This window comes from Lethenteron reissneri, chromosome 14 (genome assembly GCF_015708825.2).
Source record: "Lethenteron reissneri isolate LAM-NWPU_2019-01 chromosome 14, ASM1570882v1, whole genome shotgun sequence".
Lineage (NCBI taxonomy): Eukaryota > Metazoa > Chordata > Hyperoartia > Petromyzontiformes > Petromyzontidae > Lethenteron > Lethenteron reissneri.
In genome coordinates, this window is record NC_083792.1 from 4722256 (window position 1) to 4746722 (window position 24467).

General features: G+C 49.2%; 1 protein-coding gene across 1 annotated transcript in view; it reads left to right on the forward strand.

Annotated features, from left to right (window-relative positions):
* The window catches only part of LOC133342273 (homeobox protein prospero-like), a 122917-nt gene that overhangs the window by 67934 nt on the left and 30516 nt on the right, over positions 1 to 24467 (forward strand). Inside the window, exon 4 of the mRNA XM_061551331.1 lies at positions 20859 to 21053. Coding sequence (XP_061407315.1) covers positions 20859 to 21053 — 195 coding nt within the window. The remainder of the gene's footprint in view (positions 1 to 20858; positions 21054 to 24467) is intronic.

The following is a 24467-nucleotide window of genomic DNA, read 5'->3' on the forward strand; positions in this document are numbered from 1 at the left end:
CCACTGATCACTTTCATTCTCATCACGTAAAAATGAAAGAAGACCATCACCGGCCGGAATACAAAAAACGATAACGAAAAAAGATCCCCCCGTGTAGCCTTAGCAGACTGTAGGGGCAAGTGCTGTTAGCGAACACCTATGAAGGCCGGCACGGCACACGAGGGGGTGGGTGGCCAACACCACGCCCGGCCGCCTTTGTCTCCCTAGTGGCGATGTTTACACATCGCACCAGGTACCCATTTGAGGCTGAGTCGACCTACAGGAAGCCCATGACCGGTTCAGGCAATCGTCACCGGTGTTGGCCGTGAGCGGGAATCGATCTCGGGTCGCCGGGTTCGTAGCGCAGCGTAGCGCTAACCCCGACACGCACACACGCTTGCACACACATTCACACACACACGCATTCACACACACACACATTCACACACACACACACGCATTCACACACACACATTCACACACACACACACACGCATTCACACACACACATTCACACACACACACACGCATTCACACACACACACACACGCATTCACACACACGCATTCACACACACACACATTTACACACACACACACACGCATTCACACACACACATTCACACACACACACACGCATTCACACACACACATTCACACACACACACACACACGCATTCACACACACACATTCACACACACACACATTCACACACACACATTCACACACACACATTCACACACACACACACACGCATTCACACACACACAACCCTTCAACGGCGTAGAGAGAGAGAGACAAAGGATACTTGTTGCTCTAGAGGGGGCAACGGGTGTCTCCATCCTCTTCCCGGGCCCTGACCGTGCACGCTGCGTTAGCAATGACGGTTCGCACTCGCGCGACCCATCTCAGCACAACCATTATTCCTCCTCTTTAGAAAAGAGGAGAAATAAAAAGCAGCAGATTTTGTGCCAACGGGGGTTCTGGAGCTCCGCATTTTGCCAACGCAGGCGGGACCCCTCGTGATCGCGATCGCGAGCGAGGGAGCGAAAGGGGGCGAGCGTGCGAGCGCGCGCGTACGCGTTCGCACTTTCGAGACTGCAGAGAGGGCAGTTTGAGGCTTAGTGAGGGGCTTTACATTCATTACGTGAGCACTGACAGAGGACGTGTACGGGGGTGCTTTGTAAAAGGTCAAGAATTTACATTCACTCTGCATGTGGTAACAGATCGGGCACGAGCGCACCTATTAGTGTGTTCGATCCCGACCCTGACGCCTGTATATTTGGAATTTGCGTGTCTCTCTCCCCGCCGAAGCGTGGATTTTTCTCCGGCTCCTCTGGGGGTTTTCTCTCCGTACTCAGAATCAACGTCACGCGTTTGGAGTGTTTGGCTGCTGTAAATGTCCACGTGATGATGATGATAAGCCGCTTCGTTGAGCTATCATTTATGATCGCCAGGTCGCTTGTGAAAACAAGTTATAGGGCTCAGTGGGCCTTACCTGGTGAAATAGAAAAATAGTATCAGAGACTTGTGACCGTTTGTAGACGTACATTGCTATTGTTATTTGGGATAACGAATCGTATTTTAATATTGTTATTATCGTTGACGATGTAGCGATTTTCAGTACCTGTGTGATGTTTATTACGTGTGCGATTTTTTTAAACGGAAAACTCGAATTGACCATTTAAATATCTGTAAGCTATCCATTTCATTAATTCAGCTGCGATCTCTGCTATCATTCAACTGGCGTTGTGTGATCTTAATATTGTATTCTTGGAAACAAAAATTAAATTAACAGTAAGTGGGCTCAGAGAATTAGCCACACAAGTTGGGTCGACACATTGCGCATTGATGATAAAACATGGAAGGATTTAATTTTGTTTAAATTAATTTAATGCTCATCAAGCCCCATGGTGTAAAGTGCAAAGACTCGTTGACTCTCTTGCCTCTCTGCGTGCGTGCCTGAAACGTCTCCTATTATCTATTTTTCCTTTTAAGGCCACGCCGTGTTATTGACGAACGTGTTGATTTCTTTAGATGTCGCCGTTGTTGTCATTTGTGCTTGTGCACCATTGCCAACGCAGGAGCAGCAGCAGCATCACCTGCATCTTTTAAGCAACATTTACAATCGTCGCAGAGCTAATTGCCACCTTGTGTGGTTTTTTTTTGGTGGCAAACGCCGAGCGACGTCAAGGCGCGTACCAAACAGAAAAAGGACAATCAACTTCACGATCGCCAACCGCTCTTAGTGTTTGTATCTGTGGACTTGCACCGAATATTGTGTACGGTTGTGTTTGAATAGATTAGGCGGACGTACAGTAGATTACCGCTAGAGTGTGTGTGTGTGTGCGCGCGCGTGCATGCACACACACACACACGCGCACACACACGCACGCACACACATGCGTGAGCGCGCGTGTGTGTGTGTGTTGCTCCTTTAGAGCTGGCTCAGCGCATAACGGCAAACAATCGGCCCTTTTGTTGGAGCAACCGGCCGCGTCCGTCAGATTGAGATGTCACCCGTGACGACTTAATGCGCCCTTTGACAATGCTTGCTGAACGATGGGGAAATTTTTAATCATGGGAAGACGTGCAAGAAACGAGGGGCAGAGGTCTCTGGGGGGGTGGGGGGGGCGGAAAGGAAGGGAGGTTAGGTGGGGTGGGGGGCACTACTGATTGTTGGTGCCTGGGGAGTGGCATAAATGATGGGCCTTGGGTTAGGACAGTGATCACCGGCGAACATCGGCCATCGGCCACGGATGAAGGAATCAACCGCGGCGAAATCCGTGGACAGAGCGACGTTGGGAGAGCACGGCTTGTGCCCGCGGGGCTGGGCGGACTAAAATCTGTAGGTCGACCCAAGCCAATTCTCTTCTCTCCATCATCATCGTCGTCGTCGTCGTCATCATCATAACCGTCACCATCCCTACAACAATCTCATTCCCCTCCACTGGACCAATACAGCCTCTCACCAACCCCCCCCCCCCCGCCCAATGCCTTTTGTTTGTTTAACGAAGCATTGGTTTTTTTTCGGGGGGGGGGGCGTTACGATTTTTTGTTGTTGGTTTTTTTTGTTTTAAATTGCGGGGGTGAGATGCGTGCTATCATGAGGCGCAGCTGTCGCTGACCACGGGGACGCAGCTGATAAGATAGAGGCTGCTGCTGCCGCTGTTGCCGCCGCTACTACTACCGCCGCTGCTGCTGCTGCTGCTTTTAGGACAGGGCAACAACACAAAAACACACACACACACACAAACGCTCTCAGCTCGGCGTCCGCTGGCTCCCTCCCTCTCCTCCGTCGACGACGACGTGAAGAAGTGTGACACGCGCAGAGTGACACGCGCAGATGAGTCGCCCGCTTCTCGCTCGTAGCCGAAGGGTCCGCACGGCCTCGAGCCATGCAAATGAATTCACGACATTGCTGCACAAAAATGTTTTACTTGCAACATTGCATATTTGCTAAGGTTACATTACAACGCGGTGTGATGTTAGTCATCATTATTATTCATAATGATAATTATAATAATAATTTAGAGTCCTTTGTCCAATCACTACCGGATGAAGGCCTGTCAATGCCGTGTAGGTCTTGGTAGGAGTAGGGGGGGGTGGTTGGTCATACTTCACCGCACTGGTCAACGCGGGTGGGTGAAGTGTGTATACAGCCTAGCACCGGCTCAAATGTTCTATCCGTGCGCAGGGAATTGGATTCCGGTAGCAGTTGTTCGTAGCAGAGTACGCACACAACTTCTGTTTAGTTTTCATGCTAATGGTTGGAGGGGGTGGTCTTTATATTTGTTTGTAGAATATTCTTATTTCCCACTCAGTGCTGTATTCCACAAATTGTTTTAAGTTACACGCAAGTGCCCTTTCCCAATTCGAAGCTAAATTTTTGGCGTGTTGTTTTTTTATGGTATAACAATTAATAGCAAATGATTGGGTGAATAATAATTCTGATATTGTTATATTTTTTGTGAGCCAAGACAAAAGACATCAAGTCCGCACGCCACAGTTATTCCTTCTCAGCTTTGTATCCTAATAGCAACGACCACGACGTTGTGATCTTACAGAAGCGTCGATGGTATATTTCTCTCATGGATTTTTGCCGTCAGGCGTCTAACAAACAAACACTTTGCAATTCGCGTGAGCAAATCTACAACTCCAAGCAAATATTTCCAGGCCATTTGGCCAGCTGTGAGCCGTCGCTGGAATCCAATATGCTCAGAGGACGAAGCTTTTTGAAATCCGAAAGCTCCTCTCCCGTATTCCCTCCATTTCATCCGTACCACTGCCCCCCCCCCCACTACCTTCCCGCCCGCAGACAAAGACAAAGATCTCCCGTATAGCCTTAACAGGCTGTTGGGGCGAGTGCTGTTAGCGAACACCTATGAAGGCCGGCACAGCACATGACGGGGTGGGTGGCCAGCACCACGCCTGACCGCCTTTGTCCTCCTCGTTGCGATATTTACACACCGCACCAGGTACTCATTTGAGGCTGAGTCTACCTAGCGGAGGTCCAGGACCGGTTCAGATAAATCGTCACCGCCGTCGGTCAGTGAGCGGGAATAGAAGCCGTGCCCGCCAGGTTCGTAGCGCAGCACGCTAACCGCTCCGCCACCAGCTCACCGCCCGCACCCCCCTCCACCCACCACCCCCCCCCCCCTTTATTCGCTTCACCGCTGTATACACAGCCCCCTCCTCGGTGTCCGGGTGCTCTTCCGCGCCCGGCTTTGTACACTCTCAGTACATCCCCCGACCACTGCATCCTCTGATCTCTCCCCTCCATTCTCCATCCCCCCCAACCCGCCTCCCACCACCCCACAATCCACTCACATCCGTCCGTAATCCAAACGAGTCCGTTCGTCCGAGAGCAACAAGAAACATTCGCTCGCAATTAGCTCACTCGTAGGGCATTCAACGGGGGCTTCGCAAAATCTCCTTACTTGTGTTTTTTTTATATATATACATGTTACGAGCAGCACCGCTCCACCACCTCGTGTGCCCCTCCTCCCTTCTCTATTCCCATCCCAGCCCTGGCCCAGTCCGGGTCTCTGCGTGGCCAGGGCACGGGATGAGCTATGGGGGGGGCGGGGGGGGGGCACACGGTCCAGACAATGTCTCGCCGCGGTTTGGCCTGTAATCCTCCCGTCCGAGCGCGTTTCACCCATCAGCGGTTGATCGCAAGCCCTGTTTGTTTTTTTGTCTTTTCTCCGTAGGCGAGCATACGCTTTTTCCGGCCGGCCTTGTTTGCTTTGAGTTGTGCTCAACAACGGGAATCGCTGAGGGGTGAGAGGTGGGGTCAGAGGAATACGGGGGTTTAAAGGACAGAGGCCTATGGGAGAAGGGGGGGGGGGGCGGCCGGAATGGAGTTGGCGGTGGGTGGCCGGAATGATTTTGATGTGCAGATTTTTCTGGATTAATGTTACACTTTCTCACAAACTTGGGAGCATTCACGACCATCACGTGAACTCCGGTCGTCCTCGCAGCGGCGGCTTTTGGTCGGCTCATCGAACAAAGACGGTCTCACCGCATCGCGCGGCGCTTTCAGATGCGCTTCTGCAGCCGTCTGGAACGCTCTTCCTTCCGATGTTAGGAAGCCACTGGAGCTATGCACTTTTAGATCAAAATGGTAAGCTCATTGATTTAGAACCGCTTTTTTGTTTTTAGTTTGATGTTCTCCGATTAGCATGGTTGGCTACGTACGGTGCGAAAGAAGTTCAACATGCAACATACACAGATTGGGAATGTACTTGCCCCCATTATTTCCTTCCCCCTGCCCGCCCCTTGCCCAAACCCCGCTGCATCCCCTCGCTTTTTATTTAAAGTCTGTAATGTCACTCACACGAGTCTTGATAGTTATCAACCTATTGACCCAGATGAAGCTCGATGGAGCATTTTTTCCTCTCCCTGTAATCTTCACGTGTTCGAAAAGTTGCAGTGGCGCTCCTCGATGTATCGGTGCGGAACGGTGGGCGCTTTCGTGAGCGCGTTTGCACGTTGCGTGCGCGTAAGTTGAACCTCTGCCTGATCCCAGCGATGTGGAGTTGATAATTCCCGGCCGCGGCGAACATCAACGGTGAGTGGCATCCGAACCGGGCCTGTGGCACCAACCCCCCGCCCCCCGCCCTTCACCAATCGGCAATTCCCAGTGCGAGGAGGAGTGACACGCGGGAAGAAACACAAGAAGGCGGATAGCGGTATATAGGAACAAAAGACATCAATCAAATCTGCACAGCAACCTATTTGCTGTACACCACCTCGCGCACGATGAGGCCTGCCTGCGCGATTTTAACCGGCGCTGCCTCCAAAGTGCCGGATTACCGGCGTGTGCCACTTCTTATTTACGTTACAGCGAACCCATTACCAACAAATCAATCGGCATTGCTATCCATTGTGTGTGCATATTGCATAACGTTACGTAATTGAATGCGCCAGTGCGTTTGGGCCACATATAATTAATTTATTGAGTAAATGTAATAAATAATTGCGGCTGATTGAAATAACATCATCGACAGCTTCCTTATGGGGACTCTCGATTAGCAGCTCAAGGCAAGGTTGATGCCGGCCAGCAACAATTATTGATTGACACATATTGCTCGCCGATTCACACGTCTGACCTTGCGATGTTCTGCGCGCTACGCTAAAACTTTCAAACGTCTTTACGAACGAGTTGAGAAATGATGGGGCGCACCGCCTCTGACTCGTCTGTCCGGGGGCGGCAGTCGTGACCAAACGCATCCGACTGAGTGTCCATGAGGTGCAACGTTGAATTTAACTTCACATGCATTTTAAACATTGCGCCACGGTGGCGAGATGTTAACTACCTCGCCTGGCATACAGGAGGTCGTGGGTTCGATTGCGACCCAGATGCCTATATATGATTGGAGTTTGCATGTCTCTCTACCCGTGGTCACGTGGAATTTTCTCCAAGTCCTCTGGTTTTTTTTCTCTCCACACTTAGAATCAACGAGCGTTTAGTGTATTTGACTGCTGCTAGAAATGACCACGTGATACACCACTTCGTTGAGCTATCACTTGTGGCCAGGTCGCTTCTGAAAAAAAAGCTACATAGCTCAATGGGCCTTACCTGATAAAATTAAAAATAATGTAGTTTTGCCGAGGGCGCTGCTCACCTCCTGTTTACAGCCCTGGTTGTGCGCGTGGATACGTATGTGGAGAGTGGTGGCGCAGTGGTTAGCGCACCGCCCTACGAACCTGGCCCTCGCCGTAAGCGTTTGCGGTTGTGCGGTGCGGTGCAAGCTCTCCGATGCGGTTTCGGGTCGTCCCCCACTCGCTGTTCAGCACGATGTCCGGCGTTCCGCTGCACGTGCTGCTGTTTACACGTACGTGTGTTGAACTTTTTTCGCACCGTACGTAGCCAACCCTGCCAGGAGCTTTTTCGAGCGAGCGGATTCGGTTCAGCTCCCACTTCTAGAAAAAGATCAATCCTCCCAGCAAACCCACGTTGAGCGAAGCATCAGAGCATCTGGCTAGGCTGGGCGTGTCGGTTCGCTGCTCAGCTCAGGCTTTCTCAATTCCTGGTTCCTCCACCCCAACTTCGGCACGGGCAACTGGATTTGTTTAAATCAACTATCAGACGTGGTGCAATGTGGATTTAGCTAATTTGCATCCGAATGGAGAGGATTGCTAAACGTGGAAAGGTGAGCGTCGTCGTCGCGGGGGCGAGCGGCGAACGGAACCGCAGTTTGAGAAGTCCTTGATTATTTTTAGCCTTTAATGAGATGTTAACCTTATCCCCGGCAATCATTTCCCCGACACATTCATAGTTACCTCATTGTGCACTTATGATACGGGTACTCCTTAGTTTACTCAGAAACACCTAATACGGAGCGTCAGTACTTTTTTATTTTCACAGTAACATTTCTATTTTCCCAGTCGTGCTGTGGTCATGTTATGAGATGATGTATACATTCACAAGCCTCGGCACACGCCAGCAGTGCATCACCTTGGTGCGGGAAATGGGCCCCAGGAGATAACTCGCCATCAGACTGCTTCTAAAGTCACCTTCAGTGGACCTCTTTGTATTAACCGGGGAGAACGTCCTTTATATTTCTCTGCAAAGAGCATTCATCACGTGTCACTCCAACTGAACGTTTCATTCTTAGAGCTGGAATAAGTCAAATTATGTGAAAAATCTAATTTTATGTGGTGGATTTCTTTATCTTTTCATTTTTATTTTATTTCTGCAGTCATCGGTGGCCGAGCTGAGACCACCCCCAACTCTCGATTCTGTTGAGAAATCATTCGGTGATGCTGCTGCAATAGGAAGTGGTGGCACAAGCACAAATAGAGAGAAGGAAACAACTCAATACATTAAGTCAATAGCACTGTGGACTTTAAAAGGAAAAGTATATAAACGTCTACGTTGGTAAATTACCCTCCTTCACAGCACAGTCTTATCAGGCGCCGTGGTATGTAAAGTGCTGTTTCTAACACTTCGCAACTCTGCCTCTCTGGGCTCTCGATGCACTGTGAAGAAGGGCTATTGCCTGGAATCGTCGCCTGTTTAATATGTTTTCTTCCTTTAAAGCTGCAGTGTTGTCTACGACTGTGTTGAGGCTTTCCGTAAAAAAGATTCCTGTTTAGAATGTTTTGGGTCGCCACGGTGGCGAGATGTTAACGACCTCGCCTTGTATGCAGGAGGTCGTGGGTTCGATCCCGATCCCGATCCCAACCCTGACTCCTGTATATTTGGAGTGTTGGCGTGTCTCTGTCCCCGTGGTCGCGTTGACTTTTCTCTGGGTGCTCCGGTTTTTTCCTCCACATTTAAAAGCATGCGTTTGGAGTATTTGGCTGCTATAAATTTCCACGCGATGATAAACCACTTCGTTGAGCTATCATTTGTTTCCAGGTTGCTTCTGAAAAGGAGCTTTCTAGCTTCAGTGGTAAAAAAATAAATATATATTTTTATTTTATTGAGTATCTTCGTGTGTAAGTGTTTTTACATTGGTTATCAAAGTCATGGCCAAAATAAACCTAGTTTTTTTTTTAAATACGTTTAAATGTATTAGTCGTAAAATATATTGAGTAAAAAATATATCGAGTCGTATGCACATTGGGTATCCTTTGTTTTTTTTGCATTTGTTAATATTTGTGTATGTGTGTAGATGTGTATCTGTACATGGGGAGCGGTGGTGTAGCGGTTAGCGCGCTGCGCTACGAACCCGGCGACACGGGTTGGATTCCCGCTCACGGCCAACACCAGTGACGATTATCTGAACCGATCCCGGGCCTCCCCTAGGTCGACTCAGCCTCAAATGAGTACCTGGTGCGGTGTGTAAATATAGCCACTGGGGAGACAAAGGCGGTTGGGCGTGGTGCTAGCCACCCACCTCCTCGTGTACCGTTCTGGCCTTCATAGATGCTCGCTAACAGCACTTGCCCCTACAGTCTGTTAAGGCTATACGGGAGATCTTTGTCTTATCTGCTGTGGTTCATGTGCTGCGCCATGATCACGGTGACCAGAGTTGACTATCAACTATTTGTATTTTACCATCTAAGGCCCACTGAGCTCGAAAGTTCGATACAAACTTCATCAACCCCAATTCACGGTTACCAACACCAGTGACGATGATTTGAACCAGCCCTTGGCTTTCCCTTAGGTGGACTCAGCCTGAAATTAGTACCTGGTGTGGTGTGTAAATATTGGCCACTCTTTTAAAAGTGGCCAAACATCTTGAAACAGGTCCCCACACTTTTACCCCCAGCAGACGCGACCTGCCGGTCGACTAACTTCGCTGTTATCCATTTCTACTGCTGGGCGGACAGAGAGAGGTGGGGGCAGCGAGGGAGGGGATGGTGAAACTGGTACCATTGTTTTCAATTGCCACGCCGGGAGATAGAATCGTATTGAATCAGGCGACTCTTGTAACTCAAGCCCCGAGTGTACCAGCCATTACCGCCACTGTGCCAACATCCCTAAATACGCATTTATAAATAAAAAATCGTAAAACCACACGTACAAATTTTGTGAATCAAAATTTGGAAACGTGACTGTACAGCTCTATGATTCAAAACGAACAAATATATATTTGTATCTTGATTTGAAGCTTTCGTCACTGCAGGAATGCATACTCTTTGGTTCTTTCGGATAAAGTCACGTAGGTAGAAAAATTAAATGAAATAGAACTAAAACAATACATCACGACGTTTCTATCGCAACACAAACGGTCGTCCTCAGGCGGAAAAAAATTATCCAGCAGTGGAACTTCTGAACCATATTACTGCTGAACCATATTACTACTGAACAATATTACTACTGAACCATATTACTACTAAACCATGTTACTACTGAACCATATTACTACTAACCATATTACTACTAAACCATATTACTACTGAACCATATTACTACTGAACCATATTAATGCTAAACCATATTACTACTGAACCATATTACTACTGAACCATATTACTACTGAACCATATTACTACTGAACCATATTACTACTGAACCATATTACTGCTGAACCATATTACTGCTGAACCATATTACTACTGAACCATATTACTGCTAAACCATATTACTACTGAACCATATTACTACTGAACCATATTACTGCTGAACCATATTACTACTAAACCATATTACTACTGAACCATATTACTGCTGAACCATATTACTACTGGATTCTTTTTTCCACCCGAGAACGACCGCTTGTGTTGCGATCGAAACGTCGAAACATTTTTATTTTATTTTATTTTTCTACCGACGTGACTTTACCGAAAGAACCAAAGAGTATATATTTGTATATTATTATATTTCAATCGGAACCCGGTACAGAACACAAACCGTGATGCATGTGTGTGGGGGGAGGGGGGGGGTACAGAAACTGCCCATACGCTGTGCACCTGAGTTTATAGACAGGGGGAGGTGGTGGTGGTGGAGTGGAGTCACCGCCCGCGCTGCCCCAAGCATTTTCACACATTTTTTTAATGTTACAAATGCATTCATTAACACACGGGAGTCGAAGATCGTCGTCGCGCGAGATGTTTATCGTCATCGGCGGCGTCGGCCTGGCGAGGCGAGGCGACTGGCAGTAATGTCGCCCGAGAGGTTTGCGTGCTCGCCGTCCCACCACAAGGACGCTGCCGCCCACCCACCTTGTGCGCGGGGCCAGGCCGCCAGGTCATCCGTTCCGACCTCCCGGCCGGCGATAAACGCGTTTCGCCCGTTCGTTCAATCGTTCGCCAATGTTCCATCGTGGCCCCTCTATGTTTTTTCGCTTAGCGGGTGCTTGCACGAGGCTGACGCAAAACTAAAATAATAATCCGCGCGTTGTTCTCGTGCCGGAAAGGTTACAAGGTGCATTTCAATCGGGATAAATAATGAAGTAAATTAAGATAAATAGCGCGTGCGTGTACGTGCGTGTGTGTGCGTGGGGGGAGCGGCAGTGTGGTGGTTAGCGTGCTGCGCTACGGACCGGGCGACTCGAGTTTGATTCTCGTTCACGGCCAACACCGGCGAGGATTATTTGAACCGGTCCTGGGCATCTTCCACCAGGTCGACTCAGCCTCAAATGAGTACCTGGTGCAGTGTGTAAACATGGCCACTCGGGAGACAAAGGCGGTCGGGTGTGGTGCTGGCCACCCACCTCCTCGTGTGCCATGCCGGCCTTCATAGGTGCTCGCTAACAGCACTTGCCCCAACAGTCTGTTAAGGCTATCGGGGAGATCTTTGACTTTTTTCGTTACACTGTTGTGAGTAGTTTAGTTAGTACCAGCCCCGTAGTGTTGTCGAGGGAAGGACTGGAGGGGTCTAAGCCACCTCCATCTCCCCCCCCCCCCCTCCCCTTGTGGAAGACTCAGCCCCACTTCGAAATTCTTATTGTCAATTAAATGTTGGGACAATGATGCCACGGGCGTCGGAGCCGTTCCCACATATCCGCAGGAGGGTGAGTGCCACGGTAGAATTTACGAGTCGCCAAAATGGGATCATATCGTCACCCGTTCTATTTATTCGCGTTTAACATTCGTTTGAAGTCTGTCTGACACGACTGTGTGTTCGTACTCGGGCGTGAGCTCTTTTTTACCTACCCGCTTATTACAAACCTTTGCGGGCTGGCATGACGTACCCGTTAAAACTCTGTTTGCGTGGCATTACACAACCCTTCCTACACTTTCCAGAACGCCACTGTCACACCCATTCCGTGCGTGCCAATGATTTGCCAACTTTCACAAATCCGGAATGACTTACGCACGGTACAACTGCGTTGGTCATCTCAAACGCAAAAAAAAATGCAAAAAAAAAGCAAAGCAGCGATGACATAAGGACGCCAGTGTGTTTTTTTCCCCCTTCTCTATATTTAACACTTTCTTTCGTTCCCCCGCCCGCAGATTATTGCGGAAGGTTCCATTGCGAGCCGAATGTCAATTTTTCGTTACGGGGCACGGTCACCAATTTAGATTGGCTTCAGCTCGCGGGCTCAGATAACGCTTTCTGCCACACTCTGACCGCTGATTGTTGAAAATTTTGCTTATCCCCAAACCAGTGTGACTCTCATCGCGTTTGTCATCGGAAGCATTACAATTCGCGGACCCTTTTCGGCGGTTAAACGGGTGCGGTGCGTACGCGCGCGCACACGCCCGCACTCATATGTAAATGTGAAAGGTGACGTTACACAGCCAACGATTTGAATATCGTACGCAGATACGTAGCAAAACGCTGCGTCAATGAGAGCGATTCACGTGAGATAATAGTAACGTTGTTTTGAGTGCTATGAGAAGTAACAGATGCGCAACTTCAATTTAAGGAAACGTTGGCGTACGAACTGACGTGTTGCACTCCCAACCCCGCGGTCCAAATTTCTATTTCCGACAACGGTTTTAGCGTAAGTGGAGAGTGAATATCGGAACCAGTCCTCGGACCTCATCATATCGCCGAACAACACTTGCCGACCAGCTTGGGGAAGTATGCCATAGCAGCTCCTAAAAGTATCGTTGCGGCGTGAAATTGACAAAGGTCTGTAACCGATTGTTGACGCTTAAATGACATGATGGTTTTTCAAGCAGCAGCAGCCGGAGTAACTGCTTATAAATTCTCGGAGCCACCGTTCATCACTCACGTTGCTGGTACATTCCCTGCCTGCCCGTTCCAGCAAGGACAACGATGTTTGAAATCGGCCGCGAGATCTACTGCCATTGTTTTCTTTGGCTCTGAGAGACACTCAGTGAAAGGTCTCATTTCTGGCCTCAGTGCCCTAGCTTGGTTTCGCGTGAGCCCTGGCGAAAGATATTATTATTATTAAATAGTGTCCCCTGACCAATTCCACTCCCGCCTCCCCCCACCAACCGCCCCTCTTTGTAGCTCCGTGCCCGAGCCCCTGCGGTCCATGGTCGTGACATTGCCAACACGGCGGCGTAGTATCGACAAGGCTCGGTCAAGGCAACTCACTGCTCTATGGGGCGTCTGGCAAAAACATTACCAGGCTGCAGCGTGTGTACAATATTCTCTGGCACGTGTCGTGACGGGTACTGCAAGATCCGACCGTGTCCGTCCAGTGCTCGCCGAGCTGCATTGTATTTCGGTTGAGGTCACACTCATCGCATACAAAGTCCTTGCCACAAATGAACCGCAGTACCTTGCTGGTCTCGTCAAGGAGCATAAACCATCACGCGAAACTCCGGTCATCCTCGCAGCGGCTTTTGGCTAACCATCGAACAAAAGACGGCTACCGCATCGCGCGCTTTCAGATGCGCTTCTGCGGCCGTCTGGAACGCTCTTCCTTTCGATATTAGGAAGCCACTGGAGCTACGCACTTTTAAATCATCCAGATTGAAAACTCATTTCTTTCGAACTGCTTTTTGTGTTTTTGTGACTTTTTCGTCATCCGCACTGCGTTCTACCACCACCGCCACCACCACCACCACCGCCACCACCACCACCACCACCGCCAACACCGCCACCACCACCACCACGCCACCACCACCACCACCGCCAACACCGCCGCCACCGCCACCACCACCACCACCGCCGCCGTCACCACCACCACCACCGCCACCACCGCCACCACCGCCACCGCCACCACCACCGCCGCCACCGCCACCACCACCACCGCCACCACCACCACCGCCGCCACCGCCACCACCGCTACCACCACCGCCACCACCACCGCCGCCACCGCCACCACCACCACCACGCTGCCGGTCTCCTCTCACTTCTCGATGCGCTGCCTCCCTCCCACTGCTGCACTCTGAGATCTCCGCCCACCGTCTCTTCTGCCAAGTTCTCACCATAGCGCTGCTTTTTTTGCGTGTCTTAGTTTGTTGTCCTTCCCCCCGCGCCTCCGATTAGCACGGTTGGCTACGTACGGTGCAAAAGAAGTTCGCAATACATACACGGCCCACCGATGGAGTTGTACAGTCTGCACACTCCATAGCTACGCCGCCGCATAGCCAAACCTCTTCCTTAACTTCACGCCTTTGCCAGGTGTTCAAATACAACTTTCATCCCATGGGGTGGAATAACTGGTCCCTGCCATAGAAACGTGGAGCGAAATCCCCTACTGGGTCTGAATTGACAATGCAGATGAGTCCAGGTCCATGTGTATATGAGCATGCAAGACACTTTAGATAGTAATCTGAGTAATCAAAAGATGTTTGCATTATATTATTATCATTATTATTGCTAGAAGATCAACTTGCAACCACCCACAATTACAACTTTTATATAACACGATCCCGAATGTATTTGAACAGTCGGTCTGGTTCTCGACGTGACTTGTCGTGGGAACTTTTTGTTATTGTCGAGTGTTTTTGTGGATTTTTACCTTTCAAACCCCGTTACCTACGGCCGATAATGTAGAAAAAATACACCGGCAAGTGATTTTCCGACCGTTTCTCCGGTCTATGGCAAAATAGTGGCCCGGTTTACGATGGCGGGTTTCCAGGAACGCGTTGGGTCGTCGTTAAAGCGAGGGGACTGCCTGTACATCGTCAGGATCGCTCTCAGTTCACAGCGTTTCAGCCGATCGGAAAATGTGCTACGGCTAATGTCGGGGTAAAGTAAAAAAAAAATACATTCCTACTATCTTCAAAAAACAATTAGAGCTGTGTGGGAAGCCATGGTTTGTAGTGGGAGTCACTGGTTTGCGAAATCCGTCATTATTGCCTTTTCAACGTAAGCCTAAGATTAAGCACACTTCTTATAATAAACTTCTGCCCGAAAGGGCACGCACGGTCTGTGGGTTATGAGCGTCGTGCAAGCTGTGAACGGCACCGAAGTGGAGGATCCGAATTATGTCCGGTGGCTATTTGGGATGACGCCAACAGTGGCTGCAATGGTCCGCACATCTCCGATAGTCACCGGTTTGGTTTGATCTTCTGGCGCGGCAGTCGGAAGAATGGGGCAAGTTTCTTAAATCCCCCCCCCCCCCCACCAACTTACCCCCCCCCCAAAACCACCTCTGTCAACTATAACCTAGCAGTGTGAGAATGGGTAGCACTGCAGTTCGTCGCTCGGCAGGGTTCACGCATGGCGGGGTGAAGTGTGGCTCATGCCACCTCTTCCACGGCGTCTGGCTAAGCCGTGTAAGATTAGGCCACGAAACCCTCCGACAAGGAGGGCCCCCTCCGGAGCTCCCGCTTGGTGGAGTCCCCCTTCCGCCGGCAGCGGCGAGAGCAAGCCATTGCAGGGCTGCGCCTTTAGCCGATAGCACGGCTCCAAGAGATACAGTGCGACGCAGTCGGGCGGCGTGTTGCGGAAAGGCGCTTTGTAAATAACTCGGTGTGGAGGAAGAGAGAGGCCGTGCATGAGTCACAACGTGCAAGATCTGCCGCGGTGATACCTTGCGGGCCCGAGAAATTGAGCATTGGGGCTCTGTGGGACGTATCGGCGGGCCCACTCACGCGGCGTGTTTACAAACGGGACGAGTTTCCACAACAGAAAGCTGTCCCCCCCTCCACCCCGTCCTGTATCGGGTCTAAAATCTGTGGCGTGGCTGTGCGCTGGACAGCAACAGCAGCAGCAGCAACAACAACGAGCAGATGCATTGTGGCTTCGCGCGGCACATCCGACCGAAGGCGACGTTCGGGGGAGATTTCATTTTTTTGCGTTCAGTTTCGGCATTGACGCCAACCGTTGAAAACGCACCGGCGCCGCGATTTTTCGTCACGAAACAAACAACCAGGCACGAATAAAATCGCAATTTGTGACGAAAAAAGATGTTTGGAAAACGTGACAGCGTTTGAAAAAATGAGAATAGGTAAAAACCAATTCATCTTTGCACCTGTTTTATTGCCAGAAAGGGTAAAACCTATTTTTTATACTTCTTTGTTTTAGTCTTCAGAGATGGTAATGGCTTTGAGAGGGTGGGGGGAGCTGGCTTTAATCTAGCAGTGGATTGGTCATGGCTGAGGATAATGATTGTGACTTACAATAAATAACTGTTCATTTACTGCGCATTTCATAAACATTACCAAAGTATGTCATGTCTAAAGTCGTAAGTTATACGCCTCTTTGTAAAAGAAAAAAAAAAGTCCGATAAATGTCTTTCTTTTTTACAGCTACATTTGTCGACATATGTTTTTCTCAAGAATGTGTCGTGGTATGAGCGGTACTGATAATTCTCCCGTGGCTAGTTTCCTGATTTAAGACTCCGAATAATACAAAAAAAGGCTGCTAAAAGCCCAGTCAGAGGGCACCGTTTTCTTCAACGGACCTCACGCCGACATGTTTTTTTTTTATCGACGTACGAAGGACATTCAACAACCCCCTCCCATCAACATTCTTTGCTCGAGCAAATTATTGCACACTAAAGCTGTCCAAACGTTAATTACGCATGCATGTCACAAAACGTTATAATTCCTGGAAACAAACATGTACCATGATAATTGGTTCTTTACCCTTCTATCTGGCAACAAAACTGACACCTTTTTGCAAGGAGTCATGTTTGCATAGACCGCAATACCTGCAGTCATAATACAAACAAAAGAACATAACTCTGATAATGTGCACTGTCCTTGAAGTTGATTGGTCCACACCCGAGACAGCTTTCCTTCGAGCCTAGTCTCATATGGGTTGGACCAGATGACGCCAAAAGGCGCACAACTCAAGGACAATGCACCATCAGAGTATGAGAGCTCGGGGCAATGCATCTACACTATGGGGACCTCATTTGCCAGTAAAAATATGATAATTGGTTCTTTACCCTTCTATCTGGCAACAAAACTGACACCTTTTTGCAAGGAGTCATGTTTGCATAGACCGCAATACCTGCAGTCATAATACAAACAAAAGAACATAACTCTGATAATGTGCACTGTCCTTGAAGTTGATTGGTCCACACCCGAGACAGCTTTCCTTCGAGCCTAGTCTCATATGGGTTGGACCAGATGACGCCAAAAGGCGCACAACTCAAGGACAATGCACCATCAGAGTATGAGAGCTCGGGGCAAGCATCTACACTATGGGGACCTCATTTGCCAGTAAAAATATGATAATTGGTTCTTTACCCTTCTATCTGGCAACAAAACTGACACCTTTTTGCAAGGAGTCATGTTTGCATAGACCGCAATACCTGCAGTCATAATACAAACAAAAGAACATAACTCTGATAATGTGCACTGTCCTTGAAGTTGATTGGTCCACACCCGAGACAGCTTTCCTTCGAGCCTAGTCTCATATGGGTTGGACCAGATGACGCCAAAAGGCGCACAACTCAAGGACAATGCACCATCAGAGTATGAGAGCTCGGGGCAAGCATCTACACTATGGGGACCTCATTTGCCAGTAAAAATATGATAATTGGTTCTTTACCCTTCTATCTGGCAACAAAACTGACACCTTTTTGCAAGGAGTCATGTTTGCATAGACCGCAATACCTGCAGTCATAATACAAACAAAAGAACATAACTCTGATAATGTGCACTGTCCTTGAAGTTGATTGGTCCACACCCGAGACAGCTTTCCTTCGAGCCTAGTCTCATATGGGTTGGACCAGATGACGCCAAAAGGCGCACAACTCAAGGACAATGCACCATCAGAGTATGAGAGCTCGGGGCAAGCATCTACACTATGGGGACCTCATTTGCCAGTAAAAATATGATAATTGGTTCTATCTGGCAACAAAACTGACACCTTTTATCAGAGTTATGTTCTTTTGTTTGTATTATGACTGCAGGTATTGCGGTCTATGCAAACATGACTCCTTGCAAAAAGGTGTCAGTTTTGTTGCCAGATAGAAGGGTAAAGAACCAATTATCATATTTTTACTGGCAAATGAGGTCCCCATAGTGTAGATGCTTGCCCCGAGCTCTCATACTCTGATGGTGCATTGTCCTTGAGTTGTGCGCCTTTTGGCGTCATCTGGTCCAACCCATATGACACTAGGCTCGAAGGAAAGCTGTCTCGGGTGTGGACCAATCAACTTCAAGGACAGTGCACATTATCAGAGTTATGTTCTTTTGTTTGTATTATGACTGCAGGTATTGCGGTCTATGCAAACATGACTCCTTGCAAAAAGGTGTCAGTTTTGTTGCCAGATAGAAGGGTAAAGAACCAATTATCATATTTTTACTGGCAAATGAGGTCCCCATAGTGTAGATGCTTGCCCCGAGCTCTCATACTCTGATGGTGCATTGTCCTTGAGTTGTGCGCCTTTTGGCGTCATCTGGTCCAACCCATATGAGACTAGGCTCGAAGGAAAGCTGTCTCGGGTGTGGACCAATAAACTTCAAGGACAGTGCACATTATCAGAGTTATGTTCTTTTGTTTGTATTATGACTGCAGGTATTGCGGTCTATGCAAACATGACTCCTTGCAAAAAGGTGTCAGTTTTGTTGCCAGATAGAAGGGTAAAGAACCAATTATCATATTTTTACTGGCAAATGAGGTCCCCATAGTGTAGATGCTTGCCCCGAGCTCTCATACTCTGATGGTGCATTGTCCTTGAGTTGTGCGCCTTTTGGCGTCATCTGGTCCAACCCATATGAGACTAGGCTCGAAGGAAAGCTGTCTCGGGTGTGGACCAATCAACTTCAAGGACAGTGCACATTATCAGAGTTATGTTCTTTTGTTTGTATTATGACTGCAGGTATTGCGGTCTATGCAAACATGACTCCTTGCAAAAAGGTGTCAGTTTTGTTGCCAGATAGAAGGGTAAAGAACCAATTATCATATTTTTACTGGCAAATGAGGTCCCCATAGTGTAGATGCTTGCCCCGAGCTCTCATACTCTGATGGTGCATTGTTCTTGAGTTGTGCGCCTTTTGGCGTCATCTGGTCCAACCCATATGAGACTAGGCTCGAAGGAAAGCTGTCTCGGGTGTGGACCAATCAACTTCAAGGACAGTGCACATTATCAGAGTTATGTTCTTTTCTTTGTATTATGACTGCAGGTATTGCGGTCTATGCAAACATGACTCCTTGCAAAAAGGTGTCAGTTTTGTTGCCAGATAGAAGGGTAAAGAACCAATTATCAAACATGTACCAATTAGTACCTTGAAGATTTTTTACGTAAAACAAATTCTAATGCAAATATTTTCGAGTGCCAATGCACCCCAACTTTTCGTGAAATCCTCGAGGTAAGATTTTCCTTTCATGCTGGAGATACACGTCTGTGTTCGAGACTTTTCCAAAAATGTATAGTAAAAAAACTGTGCACACATGCATAACACATTTGAAAGTTACTTAACTGAATTAAAATCTAAATTAACAATGTTAGTTTTTTTTAACACAACCATGGTTCCAAGGTCTTGTTGGCAAAAGAGTTAAGTATCTTAATTAATAAGTACTTACAGGGTTAAATAAATGACTGATCGTGATGCCATGATGTTCCAGCTATATAAAGTAACAGTTACATCTTTTGAGATAATATTTGCCTAACATTGGCACAATGGCCCCAAATGCCGAATAACCAGGGTATAATAGGCAAGAGTTCGATATATTTCTTGAATCGAGCAAGGTTATACGAACTTGAATAAACAGATAATGGGAGGGAATTCCACAGTCTAAGTGCAAGATGAGTGGCAGATATCGAAGTGTTGTGACCTGCAGTGTGGTAGCTCAATACGCATGTGTGTTGAACTTCTTTCGCACCGTACATAGCCAACCGTGCTAATCGGCGGTGCGGGGGGGGGAGGATAACAAACTAAAGAGCAAAAAATAAATGCAATGTGGATTAAAAGGCAGTCAGTCCGCTCGATCGCGTTCTCAACACGGGCGGAGGAAACAATGAGCAAAGTTTACGGGAACCAGTCACCGTGTTAGTCGAGCTAGAAGAGGTGACAAGGAGGTGACTGACCGCTGGGTGAGCCAGTGACCAGAGTGAATCGATGAGTGCTGAATCAATCAATCTGACTGCTCCAAGTTACATTCTGTGAAAGACAACGAGGTAGGAACTGGGTGGTCTGCCCCAACTACGACAGCAGTCTTCATCATGCCAAGTGCTGCAGAGTGCCCGAGCTCGGCTTGACTGCTGTGACTTGGTTTCTCGGATAAATCTAGACGAGTCCGGCCAAGGCGGTTCAGCGGCAGATCGAGCGGCGCAGATAATCTAAAGGTTGCGAGTTCAAATCCTGCTTCGGGGGTTGACTCAGCCCATCATCTTCTGCGGGGTCAATAAAATTGGTAGCGCTTTTTATGCGGAAGTCAACAGGGGGTTGTCCTGCGGGAAAGACTCACCATTGCCACAGGGATGTGGAATTTCCACCACTGGCTTTTCAGGCCTGTGAGCAGATGGTGAGCACCACCTCCATGCACATTTTGAGCAGGGATCGATGCCTCGTTCTTTTAAAAAAAATCTATTTGGATGGTATCATCCTGACGATCAGTTTCCACTGGTAGGTATCCACGAACAATACTTGCATGGCATAAAATCCTGACGATCGATTGCTTGGTGCGCGTTTTTCCGCGTGGCCCGCAGTTCAACCGGTGCATCACGTCGCAGCTGATCAAGTGGTTCAGCAACTTCCGCGAGTTCTACTACATCCAGATGGAGAAGTTCGCTCGGCAGTCGCTGGCCGACGGCGTGTCCAACCCCGAGGAGCTGACGGTCACCCGCGACTCGGAGCTCTTCCGCGCGCTCAACCTCCACTACAACAAGGCCAATGACTTTCAGGTGAGGGCCACAGCGGCACGGAGGTCAGGGAAAATAAATCAACAAAATCAGGCCATGAATACCCAATGATGTCTTACAATGAATCACAATCAGCAACGTGGCCTTAACATTTTAACGGCGCAGCGCTGCAATTGCTTGCTCATGCCACGTGTGCTAAGGGAGGTATTTTGCCTATTCTTCCATGCTGGACAAATTACTTGGAAGCGGTGGGGAGTACCCACACTTTACCCCACCACGAGCCGCCCTGCAGGATGCTGTGACCAATGTTTGAACGACATGGGTTCGATCAAATTAACGGCAGTGTACAGACACATGGATCATACCTATTGTACTTTAAAGCAATTCACACTCGTGTGGGCCGTAGATACGAATCGGCGATGCCATTGTTTTGCCACCATGGGTGGCACCGGTTTCTGCTCTGGCCTAGGGACTCTACGGGATGATGAAACACACAGAGAGAGAGCGCGCGCGTTTGTGTGGTGGTTCCGGCACTTTGCGACGTACTTTGCGAAAGCAGTTCAACACACACACACGCACACGCATGTGCGTACGTACGGCACACACTCAGAGATGTGCTCCCGCCAGGCAGACACACGCTTGCACGACGCTTCCAGCAGGCGAGGTGGCGCATTTACACGAACGGTTTGCTTCTTGACCAATGTGTTGCGGGTTTTTTTGAAAGGGTCAAACTTAAGAGAGCGATGATTCATTTCCGACACAAACGAGACGGCTCTGACGTGAACAGTGGCACGCGCATGTGTGTGTGTGTGATTGACGTGCACATGGCCTGGCACAAGCGCCGTGGTGACGTCACCGCCACTTAGTGGTGAATGGCGGTTGTTGTGTGATCGAACACTTTTAAGTGATGCTTGTGCACAGAGACAACACGTATAAGAGGAACAGACGTCACTTTTAATCACGTTACAGCTGTTGATGCGCTTCATGTAACCACGTGAGATCCATTGAGATTGAATGTGGAATGCTTCGATGTTGTCTGTCTGCCGGTCAAGTCGTCCCTTGAAAAAAAGACCTCCTTATCTCAATGGGCTTTAGTCAGTGGGAAATACTCTTCTGATTCCGAATGCGCTCATCTGCATTTACATTGCAACTCTCTTCCTGTCTTGCAACTCTCTTCCTTTTACATTGTAAATGTTGTGGCTTGGCTCTCCAACGCACCGGTGTGCTGTACTAGTGACGAATTGGCCACGTTCTGTTTACGTGACAACCCTTACTAGTTGGCTGTGTCGGTTGAGAACTACTTTTTGTGTTTAGGTCTTTGTCCTTCCCCTGCACATCCAATTAGCACTGTTGGCTACTTACAAGTTCAACACAACGTTGATACACCGGCTGGGAAAACTTTTCCGGGGCGTCTGGGAATGCAGCGGTAACCACAACGCCTCCAACCACCCAGCGAGTCTCGCGCGCAAACTCGTCGAGCTTACACAGCAACACAATGTCACAACATCGCAAAGTAAAAGAAGAGCCGTGAACATCAACTGGAACGGATCCTTACACGGTAGCACCAGGGTGGGTATTTTCAGCTTTTAGCACTGCGTGTGCAGGATTACACGGGTGCAAGGGTGCACACAGTGTGCTTGACACAAAGACAAAGATCCCCCCCCCCGTACAGCACTAACAGACTGTTTGGGGCAAGTGCTGTTAGCGAGCACATATGAAGGCCGGCACGGCACACGAGGGGGTGCGTGGCCAGCACCACAATCGGCCGCCTTTGTCTCCCTAGTGGCGATGTTGACACACCGCTCCAGGTACTCATTTGAGGCTGAGTAGACCTAGGGGAGGCTCAGGACCGGTTCAGATAATCTTCACTGGCGTTGGCCGGGTTTGTAGCGCAGCGCGCTTACCGCTATTCTAACCACTCCCTTGGGTTACACAGGTGCAAGGGTGCACAACTGTGCTTGACACACACGCATGCTTGACACACACGCACACGCTTACGACCGCACACACCTGCACGTCCATAATAGCTATCTGGTCACGTGTCGTTGCGTCGTCAGCTAAGCCCACACACCTGTGCACGCGTTGACGGCAAGTGCCACGCAGGTGACCCCTTTATACTGGTAGGAACCTCCTGGTTACACCAGACCACAGGGGATTATTGTGTCCGTCCGTCCGTCGTGAAGGGAGAGGCTGGGTGGGGAGGGAGGGGCTTGGTGGGGAGGGGAGGGTGGGGAGGGGGTGGGGAGGGGAGGGTGGGGAGGGGCTGGGTGGGGAGGGTGGGGCTGGGTAGGGGGTGGGAGGGGTGGGGCTGGGTGGGGAGGGGCTGGTCACCCCGTGGTGCCCTTATAAAACTCAACGTTTAACTTACTCACGCCGAAGTGTGCCCGCCCTCACAGTCGGGCATATTTGCGGAATACACCACGCCGCCGTTGACCCTGCAGGCCATTGACCGAGCAACCCAACGTTTCTTCCAGCTCCCTCCGCAGGAATGTGTTTATTGCGGAGAATCCCCCCGAGCTGCCCTGTATCGGCGACGCAACGGGAGAGGTGGGGGGAGTCTTGGTTGGTGAGCGCGTTCTAAAGTGGGCTGAGAAACCGCGATGAGCGTTTCGGTTGCGATCATTGCGCAACGCGGTCGAGAGGTGGATTCATACAGCGTGTAAATGTGACCGCATCTCGAGGTGCTGCGGCCGTATCCATGTCGTATATACATCAATATGCGTAGAGAAAGAGAACGAGGCAGTCATCGGCAGAGAAAACAAAGGTCTGGAGCCTGGACTTGAACCGGGGTCAGGGAGCCAACAGCCCCGGATGCATTCGTATCTCCGGTATACGTTGTGTATATATGTATATATATGTATGTGTACACATGAATACCAACTACATCCTGGAGTCGGAGCCAGTTTCGTGGTCGGCCTAAAACAGCGGCTCTGCGTGATGAGCGCAGCGCGCCCGTGATGGACTGGATTCGTAAGAGCGCACGATGACAAATGTTCAGACCTACACATGCAACACACAATGCAGTGGCATTAATAGTAGTGACACTTTTTATAGTGCTGTAGTATAGCAAACCATTCCAAGGGCACTGAAAATATCCATACTGCATAGAACATGCGAGTGCATTGTGTTTGTATGTAAAGCGTGACGTGTGCAGCGGTGGCGTAGAGGTTATAACAGTGCGCTGTGAACCCCCGGGCACCTGAGTTCAACTCCAGGCCGATGCTAACCGCTCGTGGCGATATCCGAATCTGTCCTAGGCCACCCCACCCCTCACCAAGCACCCCCCCCCACACCCCGCCCCTCCACTGGCAAGGATGGTGAAGTATAGTCAAGAAAGGCCCACAGCCTGGGGAAGGCCTTTGTCCAGCAGTGGATTGACCAAGAAGCTATGAACAATAAGTTTAGTGATCATTGTTGTTGTTGTTGTTAACGTTTAATTCTAAAACACACAAGTGC